This window comes from Lotus japonicus, chromosome 4, assembly GCF_012489685.1.
Source record: "Lotus japonicus ecotype B-129 chromosome 4, LjGifu_v1.2".
In the NCBI taxonomy this organism is placed as follows: Eukaryota; Viridiplantae; Streptophyta; class Magnoliopsida; order Fabales; family Fabaceae; genus Lotus; species Lotus japonicus.
Window position 1 is genome coordinate 11,846,967 of NC_080044.1, and position 27,987 is coordinate 11,874,953.

General features: G+C 36.0%; 4 protein-coding genes across 4 annotated transcripts; 1 reads left to right on the forward strand and 3 right to left on the reverse strand.

Annotated features, from left to right (window-relative positions):
* Positions 1-1,329: 1,329 nt before the first annotated feature.
* LOC130712296 (ethylene-responsive transcription factor ERN2-like) lies at positions 1,330-2,373 on the reverse strand. Its single transcript, XM_057562135.1, has one exon. It carries the CDS (start codon positions 2,371-2,373, stop codon positions 1,330-1,332), a length of 1,044 nt encoding a protein of 347 aa, XP_057418118.1.
* Positions 2,374-4,567: 2,194 nt separating this feature from the next.
* On the reverse strand, positions 4,568-12,351 carry LOC130711288 (CSC1-like protein At1g69450). Its single transcript, XM_057560839.1, has 11 exons — positions 12,241-12,351; positions 11,795-12,151; positions 11,482-11,637; positions 11,318-11,381; positions 10,709-10,918; positions 9,658-9,849; positions 9,223-9,521; positions 8,045-8,321; positions 6,415-6,687; positions 5,202-5,435; positions 4,568-5,043 (listed from the first exon to the last, which is right to left on the reverse strand). The coding sequence occupies exons 2-11, from the start codon at positions 12,073-12,075 to the stop codon at positions 4,873-4,875; spliced, it is 2,157 nt and encodes a 718-aa protein (XP_057416822.1). The 5' UTR covers positions 12,076-12,151; positions 12,241-12,351; the 3' UTR covers positions 4,568-4,872.
* A 1,036-nt stretch (positions 12,352-13,387) lies between these two features.
* LOC130711566 (serine/threonine-protein kinase VIK) lies at positions 13,388-20,842 on the forward strand. Its single transcript, XM_057561248.1, has 10 exons — positions 13,388-13,753; positions 13,863-14,054; positions 15,654-15,748; positions 16,196-16,316; positions 16,432-16,511; positions 17,556-17,615; positions 17,821-17,942; positions 18,029-18,114; positions 18,196-18,311; positions 20,334-20,842. The coding sequence occupies exons 1-10, from the start codon at positions 13,478-13,480 to the stop codon at positions 20,458-20,460; spliced, it is 1,275 nt and encodes a 424-aa protein (XP_057417231.1). The 5' UTR covers positions 13,388-13,477; the 3' UTR covers positions 20,461-20,842.
* A 1,761-nt stretch (positions 20,843-22,603) lies between these two features.
* LOC130711954 (transmembrane emp24 domain-containing protein p24delta9-like) lies at positions 22,604-25,933 on the reverse strand. The gene is made up of 4 exons (XM_057561758.1): positions 25,575-25,933; positions 25,239-25,448; positions 23,040-23,116; positions 22,604-22,903 (listed from the first exon to the last, which is right to left on the reverse strand). The coding sequence occupies exons 1-4, from the start codon at positions 25,797-25,799 to the stop codon at positions 22,759-22,761; spliced, it is 657 nt and encodes a 218-aa protein (XP_057417741.1). The 5' UTR covers positions 25,800-25,933; the 3' UTR covers positions 22,604-22,758.
* Between the last annotated feature and the right edge of the window lie 2,054 nt (positions 25,934-27,987).

Sequence of the window (27,987 nt, forward strand, 5' to 3'; positions counted from 1 at the left end):
ACATCAATGAATAAAGTGCTCCATGTACTGAACAAAACGGATTCTTTCTGAGTGGCCTTCATCACTCTTCCAACATTGCTACATTGTACCGTGGACCAACAGCAGTCGGGAGCGTGTAAGAATTATTGTTTTGACTTGAATATGTTTCTAGTCCCTGTATTATTGAAAATAATTGGTTTTAGTCACTACTTTTTCTTTTTGGATTTGGTCAAGCTTTTGTTTTTTGAAACACCCTTATTTGTGTCTGTTAGACCATTTAAGAGATGAGGTGACTAATTAGCAGTCTGAGTTTTCTAAAACTCATAACATCCAAAATAAGAGACAAAAACTTATGAATTTCTCCTCTTATTATATTAATTTATAACCATTTACAATTCCAATGAGAAGAAGGAAAGACACACACAAGGGACAAGATAATAAAAAAAACCAATAATGAGTTACAGCCCCTGAAAGAAAAACCACTGGCTACTAATGCACTCCAAAAGAAGGTGCAACTACAACACAAGAGTTAGAATAAGGAATAAGAAATTTTCCCCACACAAGAGAAGAGTAGGCAGACATTCACAGAATCAGAAAAGTTAAGCACACAAATGAATATTCCACAGCAAACTTGTCACAAGCTCTATCTCTGCTTATAAAAAAAAAAAACAAGCTCTATCTCTGCCACCCCAGAGCACGTCTTCCATGGTCTACAACCACGAAAACCGATAGATCTAGCCATTGATGGATTCTATCAGCATAAACTCATTCTCCAAAACCTCACACTCATCACTGCTTTCCACGGGGCTACTCCTTGAAGGAAGGGCCTCTTTCTTCTCGTATCTAGCAATTTGGTGGGTACCGGAGGTGGGTATCTATCAGACACTCTGATGCTCAAGTCCGTAAAACTAAAGAAAATTAAGGATTAGAGTTGAGCACATAGTGTGTACTTGAGTAGTATCCACGTACGTAGGGTTGTTGACAAACCTAGATAAAATCATGCACATATTTCATTATATTATTGTGTAACAAATGTTATGTGATAATTGAATATATTACCTTGATTAGAAATTCTTATTCTTATGCAGAAGACTTGGTCAATATTGGGGTAAGAGAGCTGAAAGAAGAATCTGGCTAAGATAACTCCTTTATTTATAAAGAATAATCTATGCTATTACAATTTTATTTGCTGCCCAAGTCTAATGAAAATCAAGAATAGAGTTCAAATGAATGGAAGAAGATTCCCCTCGTTGTCTTAGTTGCTCTGCGGATTAGGCTATTTCTGCCCTCCCATTTGAGATGTCACTTCATTTTATCCTCTTCTGTTAATGGATGTTCCTAGTTTTATCCTCAATTTTTTTCTAATTCCTCTCCATTTTCTGGTCCAACTCGTAGATTCAAACATTCAGACACTCCAACTAATGTGTAAAGACAAGCTGAGAATCTACGTTCATACTTCATCCTAAAAGTTTCTCTAAGTAATGGTAAACCCTCCTCCATATTGCATTTCTCTTCATCCATTGGCCCCACCATCTCCTCTGCTATGTCAAATGCAGAAGAAGGGTAGCTTGATGATCCAACAGAATCCAAAAACTGGAAGTCATTGAGCCCAACACTACCACAGTCTTCATATTCTCCCTCACCACTCACAATGTGATTGTATTTGTTCCCAATCCCATCATCAACAATATTGTTAGCACAATCCATCCCCAATCTGAAATCCTCTCCCCTCCCCTCTTGGTTTATTTTTTCATCATAATTACCTCCACTACTATAATCACAAGGAGTTGTGGTAGTAGAAGAACCATAACTAGCACCAATATCATAGCTCTCTAGAAAGTTTTCTAAGTGGGGCTGTTCTTCTATTTGGTGAAAAAAATGGGGTTCGGGTTCTTGTTTGGTTTCTAGCTCATATGTTGGAAAAGGGGTACCAACCATGCAAGAAGATTCAAGGTTTCTTACTTTGAGCCTAAGAAGGAGGAGTTTGGCAATCTTTGGAGGAAGAGCTGGAACATAATCACAAGATTGGGAAGGAAGGAAGAAATTCGTGCGGGTGTTGGCACCGCGAAGCAATCGCGCCGCCTCATCATAAGCTCTAGCGGCGTCTTCAGCAGTGTCATAAGTGCCCAACCAGAGTCTAATGTTCTGTATTGTGTCTTTGATCTCAGCCACCCATCTCCCTGAAGGCCTTTGGCGCACACCAATGTAACGTTTTTTGGCTCTACGAGCTCTTAGTAGTGCAGCAGCCACTGATGCTGCCTCTTCCCTTATCTGTTTCCATTCCATGTTCCCTTCTTCATTTTCACTTCCTAATTTTCTTCTGTTCACCATCTTCTCACTCAAGAAGCTTGGTTTTGAAATTTGGTGCATAGCAGCATGGGAGAGCATAGGCATATTTATAAAATAAAATTGGCTAGTAGAAAAGTACTATTCAGTTGAGAGTGAGATCTTTGGGGGCCTCTAATAGATGCTTTGTAGCCACCCTTTTGTTCTATGTCTAATCCGGCTTTCTTTTACTTCTACTCTTATGTTAATAAACAAACTTCAGAACAGTCCAGGACTTTCTCTTTCATTCTAGGGGAGATTCCAAGATGAAACGTCCTATTTACTGACTCTTCTTGCAGTCGGTAATTAAGTAGCTAGTAATACTGAAACTTAACACCCATGTAAATCACACCATGGCATACAAGTGCATGTTGAGTGGGGAGGTTAAGTACCTTTGACCTATTCAATTTACAAGGTATCAAAGTGTGACTAGGTCTTTAACAATTTTCCTTCACTTTGAACTTGTCTAGGTTGCATGCAAGGCAATCCGAGTGATCATCAAAGTTCCAGTGACAAAAACATACGGTTAAAAGGCCTTAGATCACCAAGAAAGCAACATGCAAAGCTTGTTACCTTTGAAGCCCTCAGACACAATCACACAAATTCATAGAGAAAAATTAGCTTTTTCTTCAAAATCATGGTGATCAGATTTTCTGGGCGGAAAGAGGATAACGAAAGAAGCATGAAAACACAAGTTGGAGATTTTTCAGTGACTTTCAAGCTATAGAAGATGGTAGTTCACGGCGGAGGTGCAACAACAACGATAACTAGCTATATGGGTAGCTTCATCTCGATGTCAAGATCACAATGGTGGTGGTTGGCAAAGGTGGTCAGAGCTAAGAGAAAAATCTATTTACAAATAACGATGCCTCGCCGGATTCTAAAAATGATGGTGAACCTGAGTTTTCTTCGTTTCGTTGTCGAAAAAGCTTGCATAAAGCCGAGAATAATTTACCATTCCATAGGCTAATTCCCTCTGCCAAGAGTAAACTACCATAGTATTGATACAATCAATTACTTCATATGGAATTAAGTTTAAAAAGAGAAAGAAAAAAATATCTATAAAAGTATTGAAAATAACATATATAAAATATCGGGGTTCAAATCATTTCATACATTGCAACTTCGAGAGAGAAGTTTCAGCTATACTCATAAAACAATTAAAAACCATAAAAGTTCTAGTAGCTAACATCTTAAAAAAATAATAAAGAAAGAATAAATTCTTCAATACATTTTGGTAAGCATTACTGCTCAATGCCATATTATGAAGCCAATGTCCGAGGGAATTTGGATTCTACAGCTTCCTCAGCACTATTATGAAGCCAATGCCATATTGGTAGAGAATCCGAATTCATGACTGATTATTTGTTCATGTCATATCCTTCAAAGTGGCAGATTTTAAAATCAACATTATTCGGATAATAAAGACAAATTGGTTTATGAGATCTCTAAATCTTCTCAAGTGAAAGAGTCCCTCAATAGGTAAAGTAAGTATTTTTGTCATTGATTAACTTGTTTATTAACGTTAATTTTAAAGTATGTAGTCACTATTAATGATTGTGATGACTTTTACTTACTCTTTAAAGTGACTCTCCCACTTAAGAGATGTCAAATGCTTAACTCTCAACAAAATATTTGTGCAGTTTTTGGGCTGAGTCAAATGCTTCTTCAAGATGCTTCCAGATGAATGGATATCACATTCATAGTGTGCTCTGCGGTTGCAGTAATGTCTGATCTTCAACGTCAGAAAAAAGTGTGTGATATCTTGAAGGTGCTAAAGAAGTGTGATACTGTGAAAGTGTTGTTTTGAAAGATTCTGAATAAGAAAGACTTGATACTTAAGCGTGTCCATTGTGACTCCCCTCTTTCCTGAGAACCTACCTGGTGCACGGTTTATCGTTGGAATTTTGGCTTGTTAGTTATGCAGAAAACAGCTGCGTTTCATCTTATTTTGCTGCAACTTTTAACCATGAGCTCAGCTATGACACGGATGGTCCAACAAACAGTGTCACCTGTCATGTGTTATATGCAGCAATTCACCAGGCTAAATAATTTGGACCTTCAAACTTTTTGTTGTTTGATTGTTGAATAAGTTGAGAATCTAATAAGACCAATTTATAGATACTAGTTCATGTACAAAGTGGCAATGAAGCTCTCCCCGGCTAATCTAGTAACATTTAAAATAATTACACGAACGTAATTTTAGAGTGAAGTCAAAAGATAAGCTGACAACGTTGAAGTTAAATTTTTAACACTATAAGTCTATAATAAGACACTTGGAAACTTCGGATTGGATATTATATGGATAATTAGAGAGTATGATGTTATCACACAATGGCACCTCTTCTGGCTTCTGCACTAGATTGCTCTTGATATAGGAATCTTACATCACATATATATACAGCCAATAGAACTTGACTTATAGCATGTTTGAATCAATTTCTTTTTCCTAAGAATCAATTCTGACATCCAAAAGTTACTCACCAAAGCTTCTTCCGAGAATTCATTTTGACTTTACAATCAAGTATAGAAGGATTTCCAAGCATACACTTACAAGGTGGCATATTGTCATAATTGAGACTGTGATACTGAAGATAAAAGGGGACTAAGAAGACCATCAGTGTTTGATGAGTGTTGAATTGGCAATAAAGCTGGGTCGTTATAAGCGATTACCAATTTGTCGTAAAAATCGGCCATCGAAGTATCATTTTGGTCTTCTCTGTCCTTGTGTATTAAACTCTGGAAACAGATAACAAAAGACAAATCAATGCTGAGGGATTGAATGCACCATGCAAAAACTCAGATCTTTAAGAGATAACTATTGCCTTCTCTTTTAGGTTGGAGAATGGAAATTGGAAAATACATTTGAAAACAAGCTAAAGTCACTTGAAACTTACCTCTGCAGAGTATGCAGTAAATATGGGCAAGAATCGTTTTCGGCAGTACTCGTTAAAGAGAAGAGTGAGGACTGGTAGAGGAAGCATCCAACCGGATGCTGAAGAAAGTTTTTTCAATGCGAAAATTCCCACTGCTATGATGTGCATGAGTACTAGAGAAAATATCATGGAATCGTGCACGATAGGCCAATATTTCCCTGCAGTTTCATACTTTGGTGCATATACATTTATGAACTGCATAATACAAACAGAGGGCATCAACGCAAGCCATGTAACAGCCAATTTTCCAGAGTCTCACATTCTCATGAATAAAGTTACTTCAAATAGTCAGATTGCAGAGTCATTAAAAGAAAATGATTCCATTCCAAATCACAGACATCATACTTCAGTAATTGTTACAAGGGGAAACTTCTACCAGGCAATAAAGATTAAAGGGCAGCCTGTTACACAAAGCTCCGGGTAGGGGTTCGACCACTTAGTCTATTGTACGCAGTCTTACCTTGTTTTTAACATACTGTTCCCAGGACTTGAACCCGTGACCTTAATCGCATGGCAACAATTTGTTACCGTTGCGCCAAGGCCAAGGCTCCCCTTTAGGCAATCAAGATTATATTACTAAGTAACACAAGTCAATTAACACAAATCACAATCGCTGCTATAGGTACTTCCTGAAACATGAACACATTGATAGGACGCATGAATTCAAACTAAATTGGACGTCATTCCAACTGTTGAGTCAAATTTATGACCCAACTTCACCAAAATTATCCTTTAACTTTGTCAAAATATTATTGAATCACTGACCACCAAGATGTCAAAATGCAACTTGCTTAGGCTCTTCCTCAATTATGTGAGATGCATCCTTGAATCGAGGAAACTCATAGCAGAAGTTGCCATTTTCAAAACAACTGAATAACAGGGCTTGGAGGGATTTAGAAACTACTTGGTCATGAAGGCTTTGATATCATGTGAAAAACCAAACTCAATCAAAGTGCTTAAACAGTTAGGTGAAGGCTTAATAATGGTGTTATATCTAATTCTTTCTATATTGAAATTATGTTGTCAGTTTTTCAATAATCAAATTTCTTTCTTTTTTTATTAGCAGGTGCAGAGCACTGATCACATGTATGGCATAAAATAAGCACAGAATATTAAAGACCATTTTCTTCCAGAAATAGATGGATACGAAATTAAGCATCCCAAGAAATCTGACCTGGTTTCGAAAAATGATGTACGCTAGACAGAAATAGACCAAGAGGAATGGTAAAATTAGCGGGGCTAGGAAGAAATATGTAATACCAAGAAGTCCAAAGAAAAGGACCCTTGGAACATCCCTGTGGTAAGCCATAGATGGAGCTTCAAATTCATCCTCTTGTCTTGTGAAGGGTCTTTTTATTAAACTTAAAATGAGAGGAATTATCTGAAAGAGTTCAGATAATATACTTGTCCATCCAATTGTGACAACGTAAGTAATGAAAAATGATGCCTGTAATAAAAAAAATTGAATTTCATCAAAACATCTGAAAAGAAGATTTAATATCATTATGAGTTGGAAACTTGATATGCCGTTTTTAGTCTAAAATATCATGTCATGCTGTCAAGCCTAAAATGATAGATAGTACGATTAATGTTAGAAGTAAAGAGAATACTACTGAATGTTGATATTTTTTCCAATTATAATAGTAACAAACATGAGGGACTAATTAAGTTGTGACTAATTATCAGTTAGAGATTTATTTTACCCAAATTAACTAGTATTAAGGCGTTGAGTCTACAAGGTTACTAGGTACTCAGGTAATGTCATCTTGCCCAGGTAAAATCAGGAATGACCAAGTGTATCAAGGCTCAAACCTTTTCCTCCCTGGAATGACCCCTAGTAGATAAAACTTATCATTTCTACTTCATCTCCTATACTGTCTAATTTTTTCATTCTCACTCAAGAATAGGAAAAAGCACGATGTTTGAGACACTACTGAGATGTAGCTACCATCCCCATCCAATACTGCAGAAATTGCAACAATATCATTTATCATCTTTAAAGTGTCTGGATTTCATTGATGATTCCACTAACACTACAAAAAATGGCAGGTTAGTCGAGATACTTTTGAATTGCTCCAAATAATTGCTTTCCAGTTGCAGCAATTCAAATTTTCTTCCATAGCTATTCATGGTGTTAATGATAATTTGTAATTGGATTGTAAGGTTCACTGGAAGTTTCCTAGGTTTATTCATGCACTTCCTAAGATGCATTCATGCATTACAATTTCTATAGCAGTCTTTTAGCTTTCCAAGCTCCAAAGTAGCTATCTTTTTTAACATTCCTAGATGTAGATGTAAGAGAAATTATTGGAAAAATTCACAGGTATAAACAGATAAGTTTTGTAAGTTTAACAAGACTGTAATTACAGGAAAAGTGATATTGGAGCAGAAAACTACGTTAAGGATCCTGTACACTTGCTGTTGCTAACATGAAAGACTGTTTTTCCATTTTTGCAAAAATAAATATTTTGAAATATTTCTTTGTGAAAATGTTAATCAGAACTGTGGTAACCCTTGAGCAAAAGGGAAGTAGCACAATTAATAACGTTGATATTTCTTTACATGAAAGCCCAGACGGATGAAAATATGCTGAAATGAGATGAGAATGGATCCTCTCAATTGTAAAAGAAATTGACCAGTTAGATGGTAAAACTTGACATTGTCAAAAAAAAATAATTACAATTGAGAGGATCCATTTTCAAATCACACTGAGTTATGGAGCACAAACATGGTTCGGCTCCACCAGCAGAAGTTTTGGAGAAATTTATAAATACAAATACGCAATAGGAAAATGATTGTCTAACCTGCGCTGGAACTCCAACAGCCAGTTTCCCAGCAAGGTCCTTCAGATCAAGAACGACAGACAGATGATCTATAACTGACCCAGAAAATACAGTTGCAAAAAACACATTCCATACTGTGAACCACAGTACTTTTCTACACGCACTCATTTCTATATTACTATGTGAGATGTATCCTTGAATGGTGGACAGGAGCCGCATAATAGGAGGCACCACTTTCAGAGACATCTGAAGAATAAGGCTTGGTAGGTATCCCGTAATTACTTGAGTGACAAATTTTCTGTAAGCAGATTCACAAAAGGTTTAGATCTTTTTTATCAATAGACTAAAAGACAAGACATAAAGGTAATGCAAGCACACCTCCTAATCAAGAAGACATAGAATCAAAAATCACAAAAGGGACAGCTAGAAACTTATAATGAATCAGCAGCTTATCTGACTTTGCAGAAAGTGCTGTTATCGAACTATCCTAGTGCATGAAATTAAAACATTGAGTGAAGCAGAAAAAGTTCTTCAACCACATCTGGATTGAAATCCAAGAAATTATCCTCCTTTGGAAAAGCCCATAATTTAGATGTACAATCAAAATGTACTGCAAACCAGGGTTCATAAGTTCCTCCTATGTGTAAGAGGCAATTTGCAAGCAATCTGATTGTAATACTCCTAGATATTCATGAAAAGTTCTTTTTTAACCAAGGAATGGAAACGTAGTTTGGATCACTAAAGCTCACAAATTAATTTGATTTGGGCTTACATGCCACTTATAGCTTTCTGGCTTCACCCTTTTCTGATATACTCCACAGTGAACTATGGATGCCATCAGTGCAATATAAATTCCATTAGATAACCAACTTGTGGCCTAGTTACTGCTTGGAAGTGTATGCTTAAGAAACAATCAACTACGAACCTGTTTGGATTCAAACCAAAGAGCAATTATTGGAGCTTATTTAGTGATTTTTTTCTAGTATTTAAGCTGCAATAAGTCTGTCTCCAAACAAACTCTATGTCTTTTGACCTAACTATCATGGAACTCTAAAATTTCTCTTTTTTTTGGAGCAAAAACTCCATAATGAGACCACATGGAGAGATGATAGAAGAATAGCTTTATGAGCATAAGAAAGAAAATGAGGGGTAATTCATTAACAATAAATAAATAAATAAATAAACCATCTTTTACTTACATAGTTAGAATGCTTGTCAAAAAGGGAAACAAAATTTTCAATTGAGTGAGGTTGGTAAGGCCTTGAACGATAACAACGGGTATAAGGAACAATATTGTGAAAAGAGTGCTCTCAACTATAACCACCAACTTTGAAATCCATTTTCGCATGAATGATTCAGAAAAGAAAGGCCAGTAAATATCACGAGGTTCTGGAGCTGGCTCAGTAATCCAATGGGTAGGATTTACTGATTGCTGCAAATGGAAAGAAGTTGCAGCAGCATAACGAGACTTGAAGAACACGAACGCAGCTCGAGACTCCTTGAAGATTGAACAAGAATGTCGGTTAAAAGGATGCACTTCATATCATTGCTTACAGGAAAAGAGTAAAATGCTAAAAAGAAGAATGGGATACTCATAAAAATATTTTCTTTTAATGAGAGAGATTACCACATACTTCTCCTGCCAATGAAGCCTCTGATTGCTCCAATCTCACATTCTGCTCAATGTCCTCCAACTTCTTTCCGTAGTGATCTATAAGATCATCTTTTTGTCCAAAAAGACCAAAACAATCACCATGCTTATACTTTTGCTGAGTAGGATCCGAACGTAATTGAATAATCCTTTTATACAAACCCTTTGCCTTACTCTACAATTAAGGGAAAGACAGGGAGATGAATAGCATAATTATGAAAATAAAAAATTGAATAATATCATCAACAACATATCATCCATCTTTTATTTAAAATGGAAATAAATAATTTGGTTACCAGTAATCTGTTATAATTAATAAATGACACTCAAGCTATGAACAGAATAACAATATATTACTAAGGGTTTTGATCATTGTAACTGACTCAGGGACTTTCCATCAAGGAAAAATTTTATTGTATGGAAAATCTCACTAATATTTAAAAGTTCAGTTCATCTGCGAAAGTGAACCTCAATCACAACACTAAGATGGTCAAATATAAAAATTAGTTGAGAAGGGTAAAAGGATAAGAAAAGCTGTACACGTCAGGTTTTGAAGGCTTTAATCACTCCGAATGGAAAGCAGATAGGTAGATTGTTTTACACAAACTTTCAGATGAATTAGCTCCTCATTATTAGCAAATCTCATTTGTGTACAGTCACAAGAAATATGCATGGCAAAAGTCAATTTCTCAATGCAGCTAATTAAAAACCTATATCATAGTGTGGGGGAACAACTATATATTTTAACTGTACAGCTAATAATTACAATACCGATTGAGAGCACTGAAAAGTCCATGGTTGAGATGAAAAGGAAATTTCTAGCACATTATGTTATTCACATAATGCTCCAATATTAACTACAAACGGTATATGACAATGCTCACATATTGCAATAAAAAGAACAAACACCCAGAACTGAGCTGAAAATTTTGCAACCCTTCAGAGGACTAGAATAAATGTTTCTAAACATGATCAAATATAGAGATAAATGTTAATGAAGAAGAAAGGAAACTAAAATTGTACAGAATCCTTACCAGGAGACTTCGGATTTTATTTGTGCGATGAATAACCACATGCGACAAATATGTACTTGGGTGTAGCTCTTTAAAGAAGCTCTCAACACTATCACTAATACTGCAACCCGAGGAAGCACGAATACTGTGAACTAAAATGGTGAACTGATGTGGCTGAGGTTTGGATGAACAAAAATAAGAAATTCTCTTGGAAGCTATGTATCTATATTCCTGAAGAATCAAATAATTGAGTAGTGAGTATGCAGTCTAATTGTAGGCTATTGTAGAGTAAATAAAGCAAATTAAGAAAAATAAAAAAAGGAAACCCTTATGATTAATGATTAATAATTATAACAGTATTTGTACATTACGGATCAAGATCTTCTATCTCCAAATGGTGTCAATGTTAAAAATACATAAGTGGGTCAGTTCCAAATTTGTAAGTTGATTTTTAATTGCCATTTCAAACTTTGATTAGGAAGACATGAAAATGAGACGCAATTTGAGAAAAGAAGATTTCAATCCGTAGACTACATATTCATTAATCATCAGCACTTAATTCCAACATGAAGACAGACACAAGTGCCGGGCAATGAGTATTCCATAAGCTATAGTGATTGTTGTACTCACATAAAAAAGTAGCAAGCATGTAAATCCAGTAACAATATATACAGCAAAGAAGTGAATCCACAACCTGAAACAAAAAACAAAATAGTTCTCATACTAATTAAGCAGAGCTGAATCAACTATAAAAAGAAAACAAGAATCTTAAGAGAGAGTATTCAATTCCATACCAAGCAGAACCACTGTTCACATTTGATATGGTGAACACATCCAACGAGTTGCTGGCGAAGTCAACTAAGTCAAATTCTTGCAGCTGATTTCCCCAGCAGTGCACAGGAAGAATCACAAATATCCCAACAACCCCAGCAAAAGAAAATAATTTCAAACTGCACGCACGACGCACACAATCAAATCAATAATTTTCCGTCCTGGAATGATAACTCAAGTGGTACGAGCTAGGCGACATATGAGTTGGGTGCGGAATTCTAGGATGGTGCTATTTATATTTTCGATGTACAAACAAACATAAATCAATAATGATACCTGAAGGTGATGATGCGCATAAAAACTAGAGCATCTAATCCTGATAATGAGAGAAGTTGATCCTCAGAGAGGCTCCAAGATTTGGCAACCCAATCAGGGGAAGGAATGAGTCTTTTGAAATTGAATCGGGTTTTGAGTGAAGTTCCTTGAGCTGCTAGCAAGCGAGGTATGTAAACTCTGAAGTTGGTTGGTTGTTTCCTCAATATAGAGTAGCATGCGAAGAACAAAACACAGAGTGCAGTGTTTATCCCAACCGATGTCAGGAGAGCAGAGACAATCATGTTTGATTTCCAATGATTAACAACCAACTAACAAAACTGTATATTACACTAGATCGTGTCCCTTTTTCTGCACACACTAGAATTGAATTGAACCAAGAACAAGTTGAGAAAATAGGAGCAAACGCGTTGAATATTTAATCAAAATGGTCGCTGCCGATCACGCACCTTGGCGTACTCCGTCACCGTTGTTCGTGTCATTTGGTGATTGGAGCAGTCACTTCATTTGAATATTGAACTATTGAAGTCATCTGAATCAACAGAGATCTAGAAACCAACGGACAACAACTACTAGTTTGTCTTTGTCTTCATTTTACTTTTATGCAGTGCTGTGAAACTTGGCTCGGACGGGCCGGTCCGACCGTGACTCGGGCATGTGGTCGGTTCGAGCCGGGAATATATTATATCACAACATTAAATATGGGTCTTTGGTAACAGTTTAATTCGGATGGTGGAAAACTAATGTATCGGTTCACTAATCAAGCGATTACTTAAAAAAGTGATTGTGCTTCTCAATGCAGGTTTCTAAACCACTTTAAAGAGCTTTTAATGATTGATATTGAGAATTTTTTTAAAGTGATATTGAGAAATTGATAATTAAGGAAGTGTAACTAACTAAGTGAACATATAAAATGGATAAATAAATGTTTAAATAACTGAGAATAGATAAAGAAAGCTGGAAATAAAGTAAAATAACTAAGTCAATATTTCGGAGTCACCAACAAAATGATACATCACGAAAAAGAGTAATACCCAAGAACACGATTACAATCATCACCCCTACACACTTTATATCAATATAGCGGAATAATACATGTTATCATGTTCAAGTTCAAGACATAGCAAGTCAACTCAAACCTATGGTTACTCTAGGTATACGTGCACAGTCAGGGCCAACCCCCTAGCCAAATAAAATTATTCGGATAATACGCCATCCATCAACAAGGAAGGCGAGACAAACATGTCTCCTCAACAAAATTCAGGTGAAGCTTAATCACACACCGTCATCCACAATGTCTGCCACTTTTGTCATGAACAACAACCAATCACGTTTAGGGTCAACCCCCAAACAAAGAAAGTAATGAGAGATAATATGTGATGTTATAAAAAAAGAGACGTAAGAGTAAATACTGAAAAAAAAAATGAGAATGAATCAAAACTTTTTAATTTAATTAAATGGTGTAATGCATCTAGTTGATCATGTAAAGATCAAAATTAAACTAATAATTTAAACAAAATAAACTCGATTTTTTACAAATCACATTATTAAATTAAACTTAATTTTATCTGAGTAGTGATTGCATACGCGTTTGGACCCCACAGAAAATGCACAGCAAAGGAAAACTAAAGAGGAAGAAAATGCTTTGAACGGAACAACCAACTGACACTCGAATTAAAAACCGATATGAGTTCCGGCAGCGGCGGCGGCGGCAGCAGTAGCAACCGTGAGAATGAGAAGGCGAGGGTGAGCCGCACCTCTCTGATTCTCTGGCACGCCCACCAAAACGACGCCGCGGCGGTGCGGAAGCTTCTTCAAGAAGATCCCTCCCTTGTCAAAGCCAGAGACTACGACAACCGCACCTCGCTCCACGTCGCTTCCCTCCATGGCTGGATCGACGTCGCCAAATGCTTGATCGAGTTCGGCGCCGACGTCAACGCTCAAGATCGTTGGAAAAACACTGTAATTTCCAATTTCCAGTTTCCAATTTTCCATTTCTAAATTCTGATTCCAATTCTCTGTGATTCGTAGTGAAATTGAACTGTTTAGGGTTTGGTGTTTTTGTCGATAGCCTCTTGCTGATGCTGAAGGAGCTAAAAGGATTGATATGATCGAGCTTCTGAAATCACATGGAGGCTTGTCTTATGGCCAAACCGGGAGCCATTTTGAACCCAAGCCTGTTCCGCCTCCGTTGCCTAACAAGTGTGATTGGGAAATTGAACCTTCCGAGCTAGACTTTTCCAGTTCCGTGCGTATCGGGAAGGTGCCTTTTCTTCAATTCTCTAGCATTGATTTGGATAGAAAATTTGCTGCTATTTCTTACATGGATTAGTTGATAATAGTAAATTTGAGCAATCAATGATATATGTGATAACTTAAGGTGGAAGGAAGTATAGAAGATTTCAATATGATTATAACTGCCCACCGAGGGTCAACTTGGAATCCTTGCTTTTTCTATATCTATATGCTTCCTGGATACATGCAAGAGAAGGTATCGCGGTGGTGGAGAGAATGAATAAATGAAGTGTTAGAGATATAGAGAAAAGACAAAGACATGGTTCTCTTAATTAGAAGTGAAATATAGTACATGGAATTCATTTTCAGCAAGAAATACGCGTTGCTAATCCTAGCTTAGAGGTAAAAAATGGAAAACATGCAATACCATAAGTCTCACTTTTAAACTACCTTGACTCCATGACAAAATTACAATAAGATAAATGGGGATGTTAATCATAGAATTCAAGTAGGGTGGATGGGATAGAGGCATGTTTTCAGTGTGATCTACAGTGGAAAACTACCATTCAAGTTGAAATGAAACAAAAGGAAAAATTTTCCATGCAGCTATTAGACTTGCAATGTTCTATGGAATTGAAAAAGTGCTATATCGACGGTTGAAATTTTTAGGAACACCATAGTTTATTAAACATGTGCAGATATATTATCATATTCTCGATAAATGGTTGTGATGACTTACTTCACTCTAGAAAGTAACTTCCACTTTAGAGGAGTCAAATCCATGGAAGTGAATAGTTAAGAGCCAATAAGAACGTATGTTCGAAGTTGCAAAGATGGAGGAGAATGTTACTATGGATGAGTGGTTACATAAGACAAGTTTGGAATAACAATACAATTATTAGAGAGAAAATCAAGGTGGCACCAATTATTGTAAAAATGACAGTCTCATCTTTGGTGGTTGGAGCATGTGAGGGGATGACTCGTAGAAGTACTGGTTAGAAGGGTTGATAAGATGAAGGATAGCTTGATAGAGATAGAGGAAGACAAGAAAAAAGAAGACAATAGGTCAAGCCATTAAGAGAAATTTAGGGTTAAATAGTCTATCTCTAAATTTAATATATGATGATATACCATAATGGCGTTGTCAAGTCACATAGTCGACCAACCCATTTGGTGGGAAGAGACTTGTGGTTGCTGTTGTTTTATGCTTCAGGACTAAGAATTGCAATACTTGATAATGCTTCGTGTAAGGTCAGGTTGTATGAACTCAATTTAATGTGTGTTTGTCTTTCTTTTAATATTTTATTATTGCATGATCATCGAAGACAGTCGTCACCCGTCAATTTTAAATTTTATTTATGGCTGAGTGAGTAAAATGCAGTTTTTTTTACTAGCTTAGTTGTTTTCTTCTATGCATGTAGTGTTTCTTGAATTCTTGTTACTAGTTTTGTTTATTTTTTCTTTCTTATTCTTCCTTTTCCAATTGCCATTACTTTTGTTCATATTTCACTACTTTTTTTATTGTATGTGGTCAGTGTTTCTTGCTGTTAATTGTGTGCTTTGCTTTGCTAGGTGTATCATATCACTTTTACTTTGCATATAAGCTGTTGATGTATGTTTCATGCAGGGATCTTTTGGTGAGATTTTGAAAGCCCATTGGCGTGGAACTCCAGTTGCTGTTAAACGCATTCTTCCCTCTCTTTCAGAAGATAGATTGGTGATGTAAGATTCTTTCATTCATCTCTGGTATTTGTATTCTGTTTGGTTGCTACTAGTTTGTGATTCCTTGTGATTTAAATGTCTTCTGGTAGCGTATGGTTGATTAGTCTGTTAAAACTAATGTCTAATGACTTGCTTTTACCTGTCCTCTGTCAAATCTTACATATTGAAGGTATTTTTTTTCATGTTTAACCTACTTCCTCTGTAGTGCAAAGGGATTTATTCTAAACCCATTGGATATTTGGATGTGTCATTGTCTCTGTTTATTGTGATTAAAATGAATGATAAAAACTAAACCTCCCCCAGGGATTTTCCGCTGTCTCATGTCAATGATCTCTCTCTCTCTCTCTCTCTCTCTCTCTCTCTCTCTCTCTCTCTCTCTCTCTCTCTCTCTCACACACACACACACACACACTGTGTGCTAATCTTGTATGTTAATTTTTTATGCAGTCAGGACTTTAGGCATGAGGTCAATTTGTTAGTGAAGCTTCGACACCCCAACATAGTTCAATTTCTTGGAGCTGTTACTGAAAGGAAGCCCCTTATGTTAATTACTGAGTATCTAAGAGGGGTATGTGAATGAAATATAATTCATTCTAATTGAACACGGTACACCTTATTTTTTATAGAGTGAACTTATGCAAACTTTTACTTTAAAATTGATCTTCTGTTTAACTCATTTGTAGGGTGATCTTCATCAGTACCTCAAAGAAAAAGGTTCACTTAGTCCCTCCACTGCTATCAACTTTTCCATGGATATTGTTAGGTATGGTTTCTTACCTTCTTTTCCAATTCTATCTGTATCTTATATAAAGAAATTATTAAGAGCAAAGGAGAATTACATGAAAGGAGTATAGGCAGAAGTTATCTTATAAAAACTAAGAACTATTAAGAGCCAAAGAGCTCTCCAATCTAGCTGTGCCTGTAAATCTGTTGTTACATTAATACCCGTCCTTTGCCAGTCCCTGCGGCAGTCAAACCTCAGTTAGTTTCTTGATAACCTTTAAGATTGAACTCCAGCCACAGAGTCCACAGCAATTCCGGAAGGAAAATGTTTTTCCAAAGAAGCTTGCATTTTCCCCATCTTTTAATGCTGCTTAAGTGGAGTGACTAAAATTTTCCGAAAAGCCATTTTCAAAGCTACCAAGCTCTTGGGAGTGAGAATACTATAAAAGAGGAACTTATCCAACCTTTCACGTATGCTGTTCACTGTGCACTGCTATTATTGAAAGTCTGGTCTATACCTTGATTTCTAACTGTGAGCCAAAATTACCTCCAAGACTTTGGGATATGCTGGAAAACAAACATTAAAATACTAGTTCTGGACAGAATGGCATGTCAGTAACCCTGTTAAGATACAGATAATAACTTTGTTTCTTATTACTATTTTTAATCATAACTTTTGTATTCATACTAGATCTTACTAGACAAAATTTTATCACCCGAAGGTGTTGACTTCTCCTTTACAAACTTGCAAGTGAATTTCCCAGTCAAATGAACTCATATTTGTGTACAGAAAAAGCTAGCTTGACAAAAGCAGTGAATCAAGTAACCGAGCAATATCGTGCAGAACTGACAGATATTTGTTTATTCATTAACTGAATGATTGGAATCTTTATGATTACTGATTCCTCAGTTAAGGAGACTGAGTAGGTCTTTTTGAAGAGGTGGGGTAGGAGGATGCCCTTAATAATATGGCTATCAATTCTGAGCTAGAAGCATTTGTAGAACTATAGGTATTTGTAAGTTGTAACAGCTTTACATAACTGTACCATTATGCTAATCTATATGTTGTGAATATTCCCTGCAGAGGAATGGCCTATCTTCACAATGAACCAAATGTTATAATTCATAGAGACTTAAAGCCAAGGTAAGTTGTTTATTACACACCTATGTATTAATTTATGATGTTATTGTCATAGACTTCATGTCATGATGTATTACTAAACAAACAAATTGAAGCAAATTTTACCCTTATCCTAGATTGACTAGTTTTTATATCATCAAGAACATGAAGCAGCTGGAAGTCAGAAGCCTTTGAATTATATGTTAAATTTTATTTTCTGAAATTTCAGGAATGTTCTTTTAGTTAATTCTAGTGCCGACCATTTAAAAGTTGGAGATTTCGGATTGAGTAAGCTTATCACCGTTCAGAATTCTCATGATGTATACAAGATGACTGGTGAAACTGGGAGCTGTGAGTATTCTTAGAAGTTCTTTTAAATCATTATTTGTCATTCTTGTGCAAAACTTACTTTAATTTCCTTCTTGGGGATAAAAAAGATCGCTATATGGCTCCTGAAGTTTTCAAACATCGGAAATATGATAAGAAGGTTGACGTCTACTCCTTTGCAATGATTTTGTATGAGGTAATACTGCTTGCTTAGGTATGGAAGTTTTACGTATTACAATCTTAAGCTACTTCTAAATCATGATATCATTTTATGCAGATGCTTGAAGGTGAACCTCCTTTTGCAAGTTATGAACCTTACGATGGAGCAAAACATGCTGCTGAAGGACATAGGCCTAATTTTCGGGCAAAGGGTTATACCCCCGATTTGCAGGAGTAAGCCATTATTATAAATTTCTTTTATCCAATTTTGCAGCACTCTATATATAGGAGTTAGTTCATGATATGGTATCAAACTCTCAATGACCAAGTGGTCAAGACTCAAGAGTTTGTGCTATTATCATTCTTCTAAGTGGGTTTATTTAATGTTCACACTTCAAGCCTAGAGCTTCACCTAACGGACCATGTTTAGTGGTATAAATCATTTCTAGGCTTGCACCTAATAGATGAAGCTATTAAGAGAGTTGGTAGGTCCTTTACAGTATTAAATTAAAAATACTCAAATGTAAGCTACATGTTTACTTGATTAAGTTCAAGTGTATAATGTGGTTTAATTTCACTTATAGAGTAGCATATTAAAAGGAATTTTTGATGTCCTAAAAATGGTACTGTTTGAGGTCACAAGGGCTTCAGTAGACAGATGTGCTCACCAAGGGACTTCCCTTAGAGCGATTCCGAGATCTTACTTGCAAGCTGGGAGCGATAGTATAAAACCATTCATGTTTCTTCATCCAACAACTTAAGTTTTTTGGATAGTTGGTTCATGACATGGTAGTTAGAGCCTCCATGACTAAATTGTGTAGAGTTCGATCTTTGTTCCCCACATTGTTCTAATAAAAAATTGAATTTCGGCACAAGGTAGGTAAGCTTGTGCATTCTCCACGCTTCAAGCCAAATGGGCTCTAGTGAGGGGACGTGTTAGAAATATAATATAAAATCATTCATGTGTCTTTATCCAACCGTTTAAGCTTCTGGGAAATGAAAAATCATTCATGTGTCTTTATCCAACCGTTTAAGCTTCTGGGAAATGAAAAATCATTCATGTGTCCACACGTATCATTCATTTATACCCTTCCTTTTGTGTCTAACTTGCAAGGCTTTTCCTATTGCTTCCTATTGAATGGGAAGTATTTCATTATTGAGCTTGAAGAGCATTTACAAGTTCTGTCAAGCTTATCTTAGAATGAGTTTTTGATTCTTCATGTGAAGAAATCTTAGATTCAAACCCTTGAGGTTAAACCACCAAGGTTTTGTTTACAAATATGCTGTTTGGAAGTTCTTACATCAGTCTGATTTGATTCACAACTCATAATCTTGGCCATGAATTCCTATGTGGTTTCAGCCCCATTCACCTGTAAGGCTTCAATCTCTTTTGACATAGATAACCTGCATTATATGTTTGGTTCTCTCATATCCAAGTAACTCCTCAGGCTTCTTATAGATTTTGAATCAAGGGTATCCCCAAGCTGACAATGAAGCCTTTTTCCTCTCCCAGTGAAGCCTTTTTCACACACATGGCAAAGGATCGAATCTTTGTCTGCATGTTTAAAGAATCTAACTATCTACTAATTGTGCTGAGCTTTGTTGGTTTTTCATTTTTGCTTGTGATATCTCATCTAAGAAGCAAGGGGATTTACTTTTAAAGATGGTGGTTTAGTGCCAGCTTCCATCACATCCTAAAGATTATAGGCAACTGAGTTCTTCACAACCTAAATTTCTTAGTTCTTTCTTGTTAATACATGAGGTGCTACTAGTGAGATAGTTTGAAGCCATCAACAAAACATTGGATTTTCTAGTGGATATTCTGGTTTTCTCTTTTTGTTCTCATAAGTCCCTCATGAACACACAAGGTCTTGGGTACTAACTGTTAGCTCTCAAGACATTTGAGAAATATGAAAATTTGTATTCAACACAGTAGCTTCAGTTTCTGATGCCATATAACTTCAAAAAACTGTATTAGTGTTCTAACAACTAATGCTCACTCATCCTAATGAAACTCCAACAGATATGAATAAGAAACATCCTACAACTAAATCAAGCACGATATAAAACTATGCTTAAAATTACTGATTTTTATAAAAGTTGTATCATCACATCTAATTGTAGGTTCTAGAATGCTTTGTAAATTAGGTAATCCGAAGTTATATCTAATAAATATTTATTTCATTTGTATCAAATGTTCATTAGAGAAGTTGACTTTAATGTAATCTTATTGACTTTGGCCGTGCATGTTTACAGATTAACACAAGAGTGTTGGGCTGCTGACATGAATAGAAGACCTTCTTTCATTGACATCCTTAAACGGCTTGAAAAGATCAAAGATAATTTACCTTCAGATCATCACTGGCACTTGTTCGCATCTTAAAAATGTCTCAGAACATTGATATGTTCAGAAATTCAAATGATTTATTTGCCATTACCATTCTGGTGGTTTGCCTTCGTTGTTGCTGCCGGATTTATGGACTGGTAGAGCCAACTGGAAAACTTGCAAAGTCAATACTTGTTTTCATCTGTTTGTATAATTGACCAGAAAAGGCGATGTTGATTGCTTTTCTTTGGGTTTCTACGTTCCAATTCTGCTTCCACATTAGAGCTCCGTTCCATTCAAAGGAGCATACGCAAGGTATTGCTAAGTGTAATGTGTATGTAAGTGTACAAACTAATTGAGGAAGTAGGCCACATTGTGCTATCTGTGTTCTATGTTTCATCTTCTTTGGATTTAAAAAATCGTAGCTGCCATTCTTGTATCATGTTTTATCAATTCCTGCCTCATATACACTACCAAAATTTTCGGGATTGCCCTTCTCATGTGATTTCCTTTTTTGCTGGTATCACGTGAATTAAGTTATATCCTGTAAAATGAATGTTTTAGATTGTGGACCGGGGACGGACCATCAGGAGCAAATAGTCTTAGACTCCAATCTCACCTCTTGCCCAAAAGAGAAAATGGAGGAATAAAAGAATATTGATGTGCTCTATTTTTATTTTTTTGAATAGGGGTATTCACTCTTATGGCTTTATTTTGAAAAAATAAACATGAATCTTGTACACTCTTGGACTCTTGGTGGAAGGTTGGTTGCTGCATGTTGGAGAGAAGGGTGGGGGAGAGCAGAACGGAGAAGGCTAAGATGAGAAAATTAATCAAGTGCTTAGGAACCTTCAGATCTGCTTCACATTCCCATCCCAAGCGACAATGACAGTAGCGCCGGAGAAGAAGGAACAACCATGGCTAAGCATCCAGGAAGCTTGCACTTAGAAGAACCTGCACTAGAAACTAAATGAGGAAATTGAAACGCCACGATCTCTCTATCGCATCCCATCCCATCAACACCTAACTCCATAACAGCTTTAGAACTACAAACACGGGACACCTAGCTCCATAACAGCTTTAGAACTACAAACACGGGACGCCGTTTTTGGGAACTAGACCTCAACCGCCATCATTAACCCCAGAATGCACATACTTGGGATTTTTGAAATCAGCTTCTCTTCATAATTGAAAACCGCACTTGGAATTTTTGAAATCAACTTCTCTTCATAAGTGAAAGCCGCATAGGACCTTTCGAAATCCCCACCAAGGCATCCCCACCAAGGCGAAGCGGACCAGCCAGACCTGTTGCGAATAAACCCTCATTTTCACTTTCAGCTGAACACAAGAATCCTTCTTGCCCGATCTCAAAGCACCCCCATGATGGTATCTTGCAAGTTGCAACCAACACGAACAAGACAACCACAACAACCTTAATGTCATTCCATAATATGATATGATAGTTGCTATTTTAATAATTGTAACACAAAGATACCCTAATTTCTAAGCAAACTCAACACATTTTATGATATAATCTTGAAATGCGATTTCTTCAATATATTTTACACACTACCCCACCATTGTGTCCGTAATTGATTTTTATCAAAGATTCAAGGGACATAGAGTTTGATTAAATAAAATTTTCTCCCAAACATATTAATGGATTGAGATCCTTTCAATTGTAAAAAACTTGACCATGTCAAATTTCATTATCTCACCTTTGATTTAATTTTCTTTTATTTCTATAATTATTGATTTAATTATTTTATGTCTATAATTATTAAACATAACATACAAGAATCAATGGTGAGATGGTAGAACTTAACATGATAAAAAAAAAATCACATCTGAGGGGATCTTGGTCCCATATTGACCCGCTAATTAGATCGATCAAGCTATAATTCATTGATATAATTTTCCACTTCATTTCGGACCTTCACCTTCTATCTTCTTCTCTTTCAATTATATTACTCACCGCATCTCTTACTTTCTCTCTTTTCTCTCTGTTTTCATCCTAGCTCTCTTCTCCCCTCACTCCATGGAGTGATAATGAAACTATACCCAATAAGATATGAGGTGGTAATGAATATAAATGTTTCGCTGAGTTGCAATTTCAGCACATATGATCATCCGCAAGATGTTACAAGCTTAATTGCTTTTTAAAAACATAGTTAAAAAATGCAATAAAAAAATCCCCAGATTGCAGAAGGTCAACATTTCTTTGAAATTCATTTCGGCCTCACAAAGGCAATATTCTGAGATATAGTGGCTACCATTATGCGTATCTTCAGGATAAATTAATGTCTATATTTTACAAGAGCACATAAGAAAAATGTAAAAACTATCACAAAAAATTTAAATGAGTTTCTTTTTCTCGAAGAAGGACTTTAAGTGCCATAGTTGAGCCCCTGCTACTGATAAGCAAACAAAGAGCGAAACCAAACTCAACCAGAACATTCTGGAGTTAGTTGCTCTGTTGAGATCCTGCATTTCTTCCTCTCTAGAAATTGAGAAATAAAAATTAATGTTCGTTAAAGATATCCTATGTCAATGAATTGAAATTTGTATATAAGCAAAAGTAAGAACAATGCTTGTGTATTGAATTAAGAAACTTCGAGGCAATTGCCCATGCTTACCTTTCACGAAGATAAAACATTTCCTCATGGATGGAAGAAACAGTATCTTGCAACTTCTTTAGCTCTAGCTCCATTACCTGGCACATTGAATGAAATCAGGGTGTGAATTTCTCTTTCATTAAGACCCAGTCAGCAAGATTACAAATCTTGCAAAGTAAATGAAAAATCAAAGATTTGATATGGTTCATGCCTCCATGACAAATGGGCGGACAGGAAGGGTTCAAGTATCTCAGACACTAGATTGAATATGATATTATAGAAGCCAGTTAGTGACAAAGAGATGTTAATTATATAGTTGTAAGTTATAACTGCTACTCTCTGTTAGTTTCAGCTAGTTATCAGTTAACAGTGTCACCTTCGTTTGTTTTATCAGAAAGAAGAATCCACAATCTCAATTTTTCTCCTCAGTTTGATCAGAGGGTAGGTTCAGATTTGCTTGTGAATAGGGCATAAATCTAGTGGTATCCACGGAATTAGGGAAACATCCAAAGAAAAGATATATAAAAGGTGAAGCAATACATAAATATTTGGAGTTAGCAATCATTCAAGAAAGCCAATTTTGTCAAGAGAAAAATGGGCCAACAAAAGAAATAAACACCGCTTATTGATATCAAAAGTTTGCAAACATAAGTTGACAACATATAAGTACAGGGAAAATGAGTTAACATACCAACGAGATTTGCAAGGATGACATGGGCTAACCATTTAATATAACATCATGCAGTAAGAAACTTTCCATGATTAGAAATATAAAACTCCCTCTATAAGCTTACCAAGATTAGATATTTACTAATAAGGATACAAATCTATATACCTGTCTAACCCATTACTGATATCAGACACTACTTGAAAAATCAGATTGTGCTTAAGCCAGGAAAGCTCATAAGGAGGAATTCACCTCACCTCAGTGTAAGGTAAATAAGCTAGGAGATGGGCTGCAAAAGAGACCAACCATATTTCTTTTCCTGTGTTTAGTAACACAAACACTACACTAAATTAGATGCAAAGCTTGATATCCCAAAACTATTTTTTTCCATTAGCACATATTCCAATGCAAAAAAGGAACCATCTATTTAGCGTGGTGATTGTGTTACTCAAAACCATCCCAAAGCTCGGTATCCCAAAATCATCTATTTCTTGATATCCTAACATAGATGCAAGGCTTGATATTTCTTACATTACTCACTATGCTAAATTTGTTTCCAATAGTTTTAGTCCTTTGCATAACCTATTTTTATTTTGAGCAACCTTTGGAATGTGTGTGTTTTTCAACCCATGTAGCACACATTCCTATTTAACTGTTCAGAGAGAGAAGAAACACACATATTAAGGAGTGGAATTAATTTTGTTGATTTTCAGAAAAGCATTAGTTGTTTTCCTATTTTACCCCGTAGAATGTGTTTTATCTTTCTTCATTTATTGCTTTTACAAGGGCATTGTTAGGAAAAACATCATTTAATGCTCTCTTGAAATGCTAAGTGGACAAATATATAGGAACAAATTTTTTTCTTGAAAGTGGACAGTTAATAAGGAACGTAGGCGGTACAAAGGAACAGAAGAGTTGGATTGGATGAAAGGACTTGCACATCCAACCCAGCTCCAATACAAGCACACATGCTAACTCCGAACATACTCCTAATCAGGGTTGTTAATGGCGGATAGCGCAGTGTAGCGGCAAGCCCAAAAAATGCTATTTCGAGTGCGATAGAGGCAAATAGCAGACAATAGCGGCAAATAGCGGTGAACTCTAGAGTGCTCCGCTATAGCGCTATTGCGCCGCTATGGTGCGCTATTACCAACCCTACTCCTAATATATCATCAAGAACCAGATCAAGGAAAGCAGACCGTAAGATATCCTAGCCTCAACGAAATAAGTACATAGCCACAAATACTACAAAGCAATACTGAGTTCAGTTCAAATCAGCTTTCCTTAGAAAAGTATTCCTTGGAATGTAACTAAGTAAATATTCAGCAGCAAGCTAAATGAAACTTAGTAGTACAACTACAGAGGGCAATAATCAAAACACTGCAACACTACAACACTACAATGTTAATAGACACAACTAATGAAAACTCTTAAAACAATTAAGTGAGGACTTTGTTGTGTTTTTCAATTACTATTTTTGAATGCTTGACTTCATGATTAGTTGTTTGTTCATACTCTTACTAAAATAAGCCAGAAACAAGTAATGAACTCACATCAACTTGGCCTTTCTTAGCAACATTAGACCAATCCTTAGCCGCCACACCCGTCTTCCATTCGAAATCTATAGTCAACGTTATCGCCGGTGTGTGATCCGCAGCCCAGAAACAACTCATGTAGTCTCCAGCCTCAGCAGCTACAAATGCAAATTGACCCGATTCAACACGATCCCCATAGTGATAGTTGTTCCCATAAGACGAAGTCACCTGCAAAAAAAAAAAAAAAAACTACGATTACCCATTAACGAAAAACCACTGAACTTGATTCAAATCACAGAGATTCAATACTGGGCAAGAAAAAGTTTGGATTTTTTTTCATTTTTTTTTTCATACCCTAACTGTGACTCTGTGGGTATCGGGTAAAGGGAAACCCTCGTTGGGGTTGATGATGGAGTACTTGCCGACTGTCATGGAATTGCTCTTGATGTCTTCGGAGATGCATTTGGTGTGGCCAGATTGGAGCTCAAATCTGAGGGATTCAGTGGAAGAAGAAGAAGAAAACAGCACAAGAAGTACAAGACAAAGATGCAAAAAGGGTTTCTGGTTAAGCCCAATCATGATGAGAGAGAAAGAGAGAAGAGTTGAGCACTGATGATTAGGTTGAGAAGAGAAGAAGAAGAAGAAGAAGAAGAAGATGCAGATCGAGAAGCAGAAAAAGAAATAATGGGAAGCTGAACCTTAAAAGTGTTGAACCAAACAAGGTGCTAACTATATATCACAATGAGGTTGTAAAAAATTGATTCTTATTTTCTTACGTGGTGGCCTTTCATTGGAAGATACACGTATGAAAGTTAGGTTGAGAATAAGGCCCCAATAGCAAGGTTATTAAAACCGGACCGGTGATGAAACCGGTGAGAGCACTGGTTCAAGGTTCATTGGTCCAACCGTAGTTGATCCGTGGTCGAACCGGTCCTACCGCTATAAGTTAAATAATGTTATTCTAAAATTGATATATAATATATAAGGTAATAATGAAAAAAAAAATATCATTAACTTTTTTTATACTATCTATAACTTCATATTATAAATAAAATTACACAATAAAAATAGTAGGTCCAAAATAACAATAGTCACATTTTTGTTTATAATTCACATTATCTTCTATGAAATAAAACATGGGCTTGCATATAGCCCACCCGTAAAAATAAAAAAATGCTAAGAAAAAAGGTTAAAAATAATTACATCGAATATATTATTATCAATTGTTAATTTTGTGTGCTATTGTAAGTTTGATAAGAAAATATAGAAATATGAATAAATTTACTACTATTTAAGTCGAAAAAAATGAATAAATAAAAAAGACATTGAACAAGTCAAAGTGGGTACACCAGCGGGAGGAAGGAAACAAAAGATTCACTTTGGTCAAACTTGCTACTACTTTCAAGTTCAAATTTCAAATTCCAAATTTTCAAAAAAAATAAATGTGACAGCTTGAGATTTGAGATGCATATAATAATAAGTAATAACTGATCATTATTGCAAAAAAGAGCCACTGCCGTAAGTCTCGGGAAGTAGAAAGATGAAAATTTGAATTTTTTTAATATGATTTTGTGAACCGGTCTAAACCGGAAAACCGCCGGTTTTCACCGGTTTTTGACCGGTTTAAACGGTTGTTGACCGGTTTTCCTACTGTCCGGTTTTGGGGCCATTTCAGACCGGTGATTGGACCGGTTCCCGGTTCATACGGTTAAACCGGCCGGTCCGGTCCGGTTTTAATAACCATGCCCAATAGTATGAACTATGAAGCATATATGAGTGTCAATTTTAACTTTTAATAGTAGGATTTAGTAAGAAATTAGTTGAGGATCCAAGTTAAGGGTGTGCATGGTAAATAATTTAATTATGGATTTATGGTAATAGGTTATAATTGAATAAGCATAAATTCATAAACTAGTTTAACAAATTTATTGAGATAAATTGAAAATATGTTATACATAAGCATAAGCATGGTCTTTTATTCATAAGTTAATTTAAAGCTTTTATAAAACTGCTTATAAATACACCATAAGCTATTAAGGTATCTCAAATACTTACATAAGTGTTTATAGTATAAATTTAAAATAAACTCAAGCAGTTTCAAAACCAAGTGGGTCAGCGTAGCGGTTCAACACTTCGTCTTTTAAGCAAATGATTGGGGTTTGAATCTCAACTCTTATGAATGAAAAAACTCTTTTATCAACCTGTGTTGCTTAGTGCGTTGACCGTGAGGCGATGGGTTAGTCACTCACCTACCAATTGCGGGAATACCTTGGCTAAGACAAAAAAAAAAAAATTCAAGCCTAACTATAGGCTAAAAGTCTAAAACTATTGTTTAGTAGAATTCAAAAAATTTCTAGAAGAATTGTTAATTTGGTATCTTAAAGTGTTCGTGGGTGAGTTAATTTTGCAAATATGTTTGGTGAATATCGATTAGACACTTAAGGGTCTGTTTGGATTGAGGGAGGGGGAAGGAGTGGAGTGGAGTGGAGTGGAGTGGAGTGGAAGGAGGGGGGGTTCCATTGTTTGTTTTATTTAAAACAGGATGGAAGGGAGTGGTAAGTAATGATCCAAATTCCATCATGCTCCATTGGTTACCTTCATATTTGCTCCCCCCAAATTGGATGGAAAGGAATGGAAAGCAAAACCATCATTTAATTAAATTGTAAAAATACTATTTTACCCCTAGTAACCTCCCTCCATAACCTCCCTTGCACGTTCTTACTCACTCTTTTTCACCCATTCTCAATAGTTGCTGCCATCTTTGTTT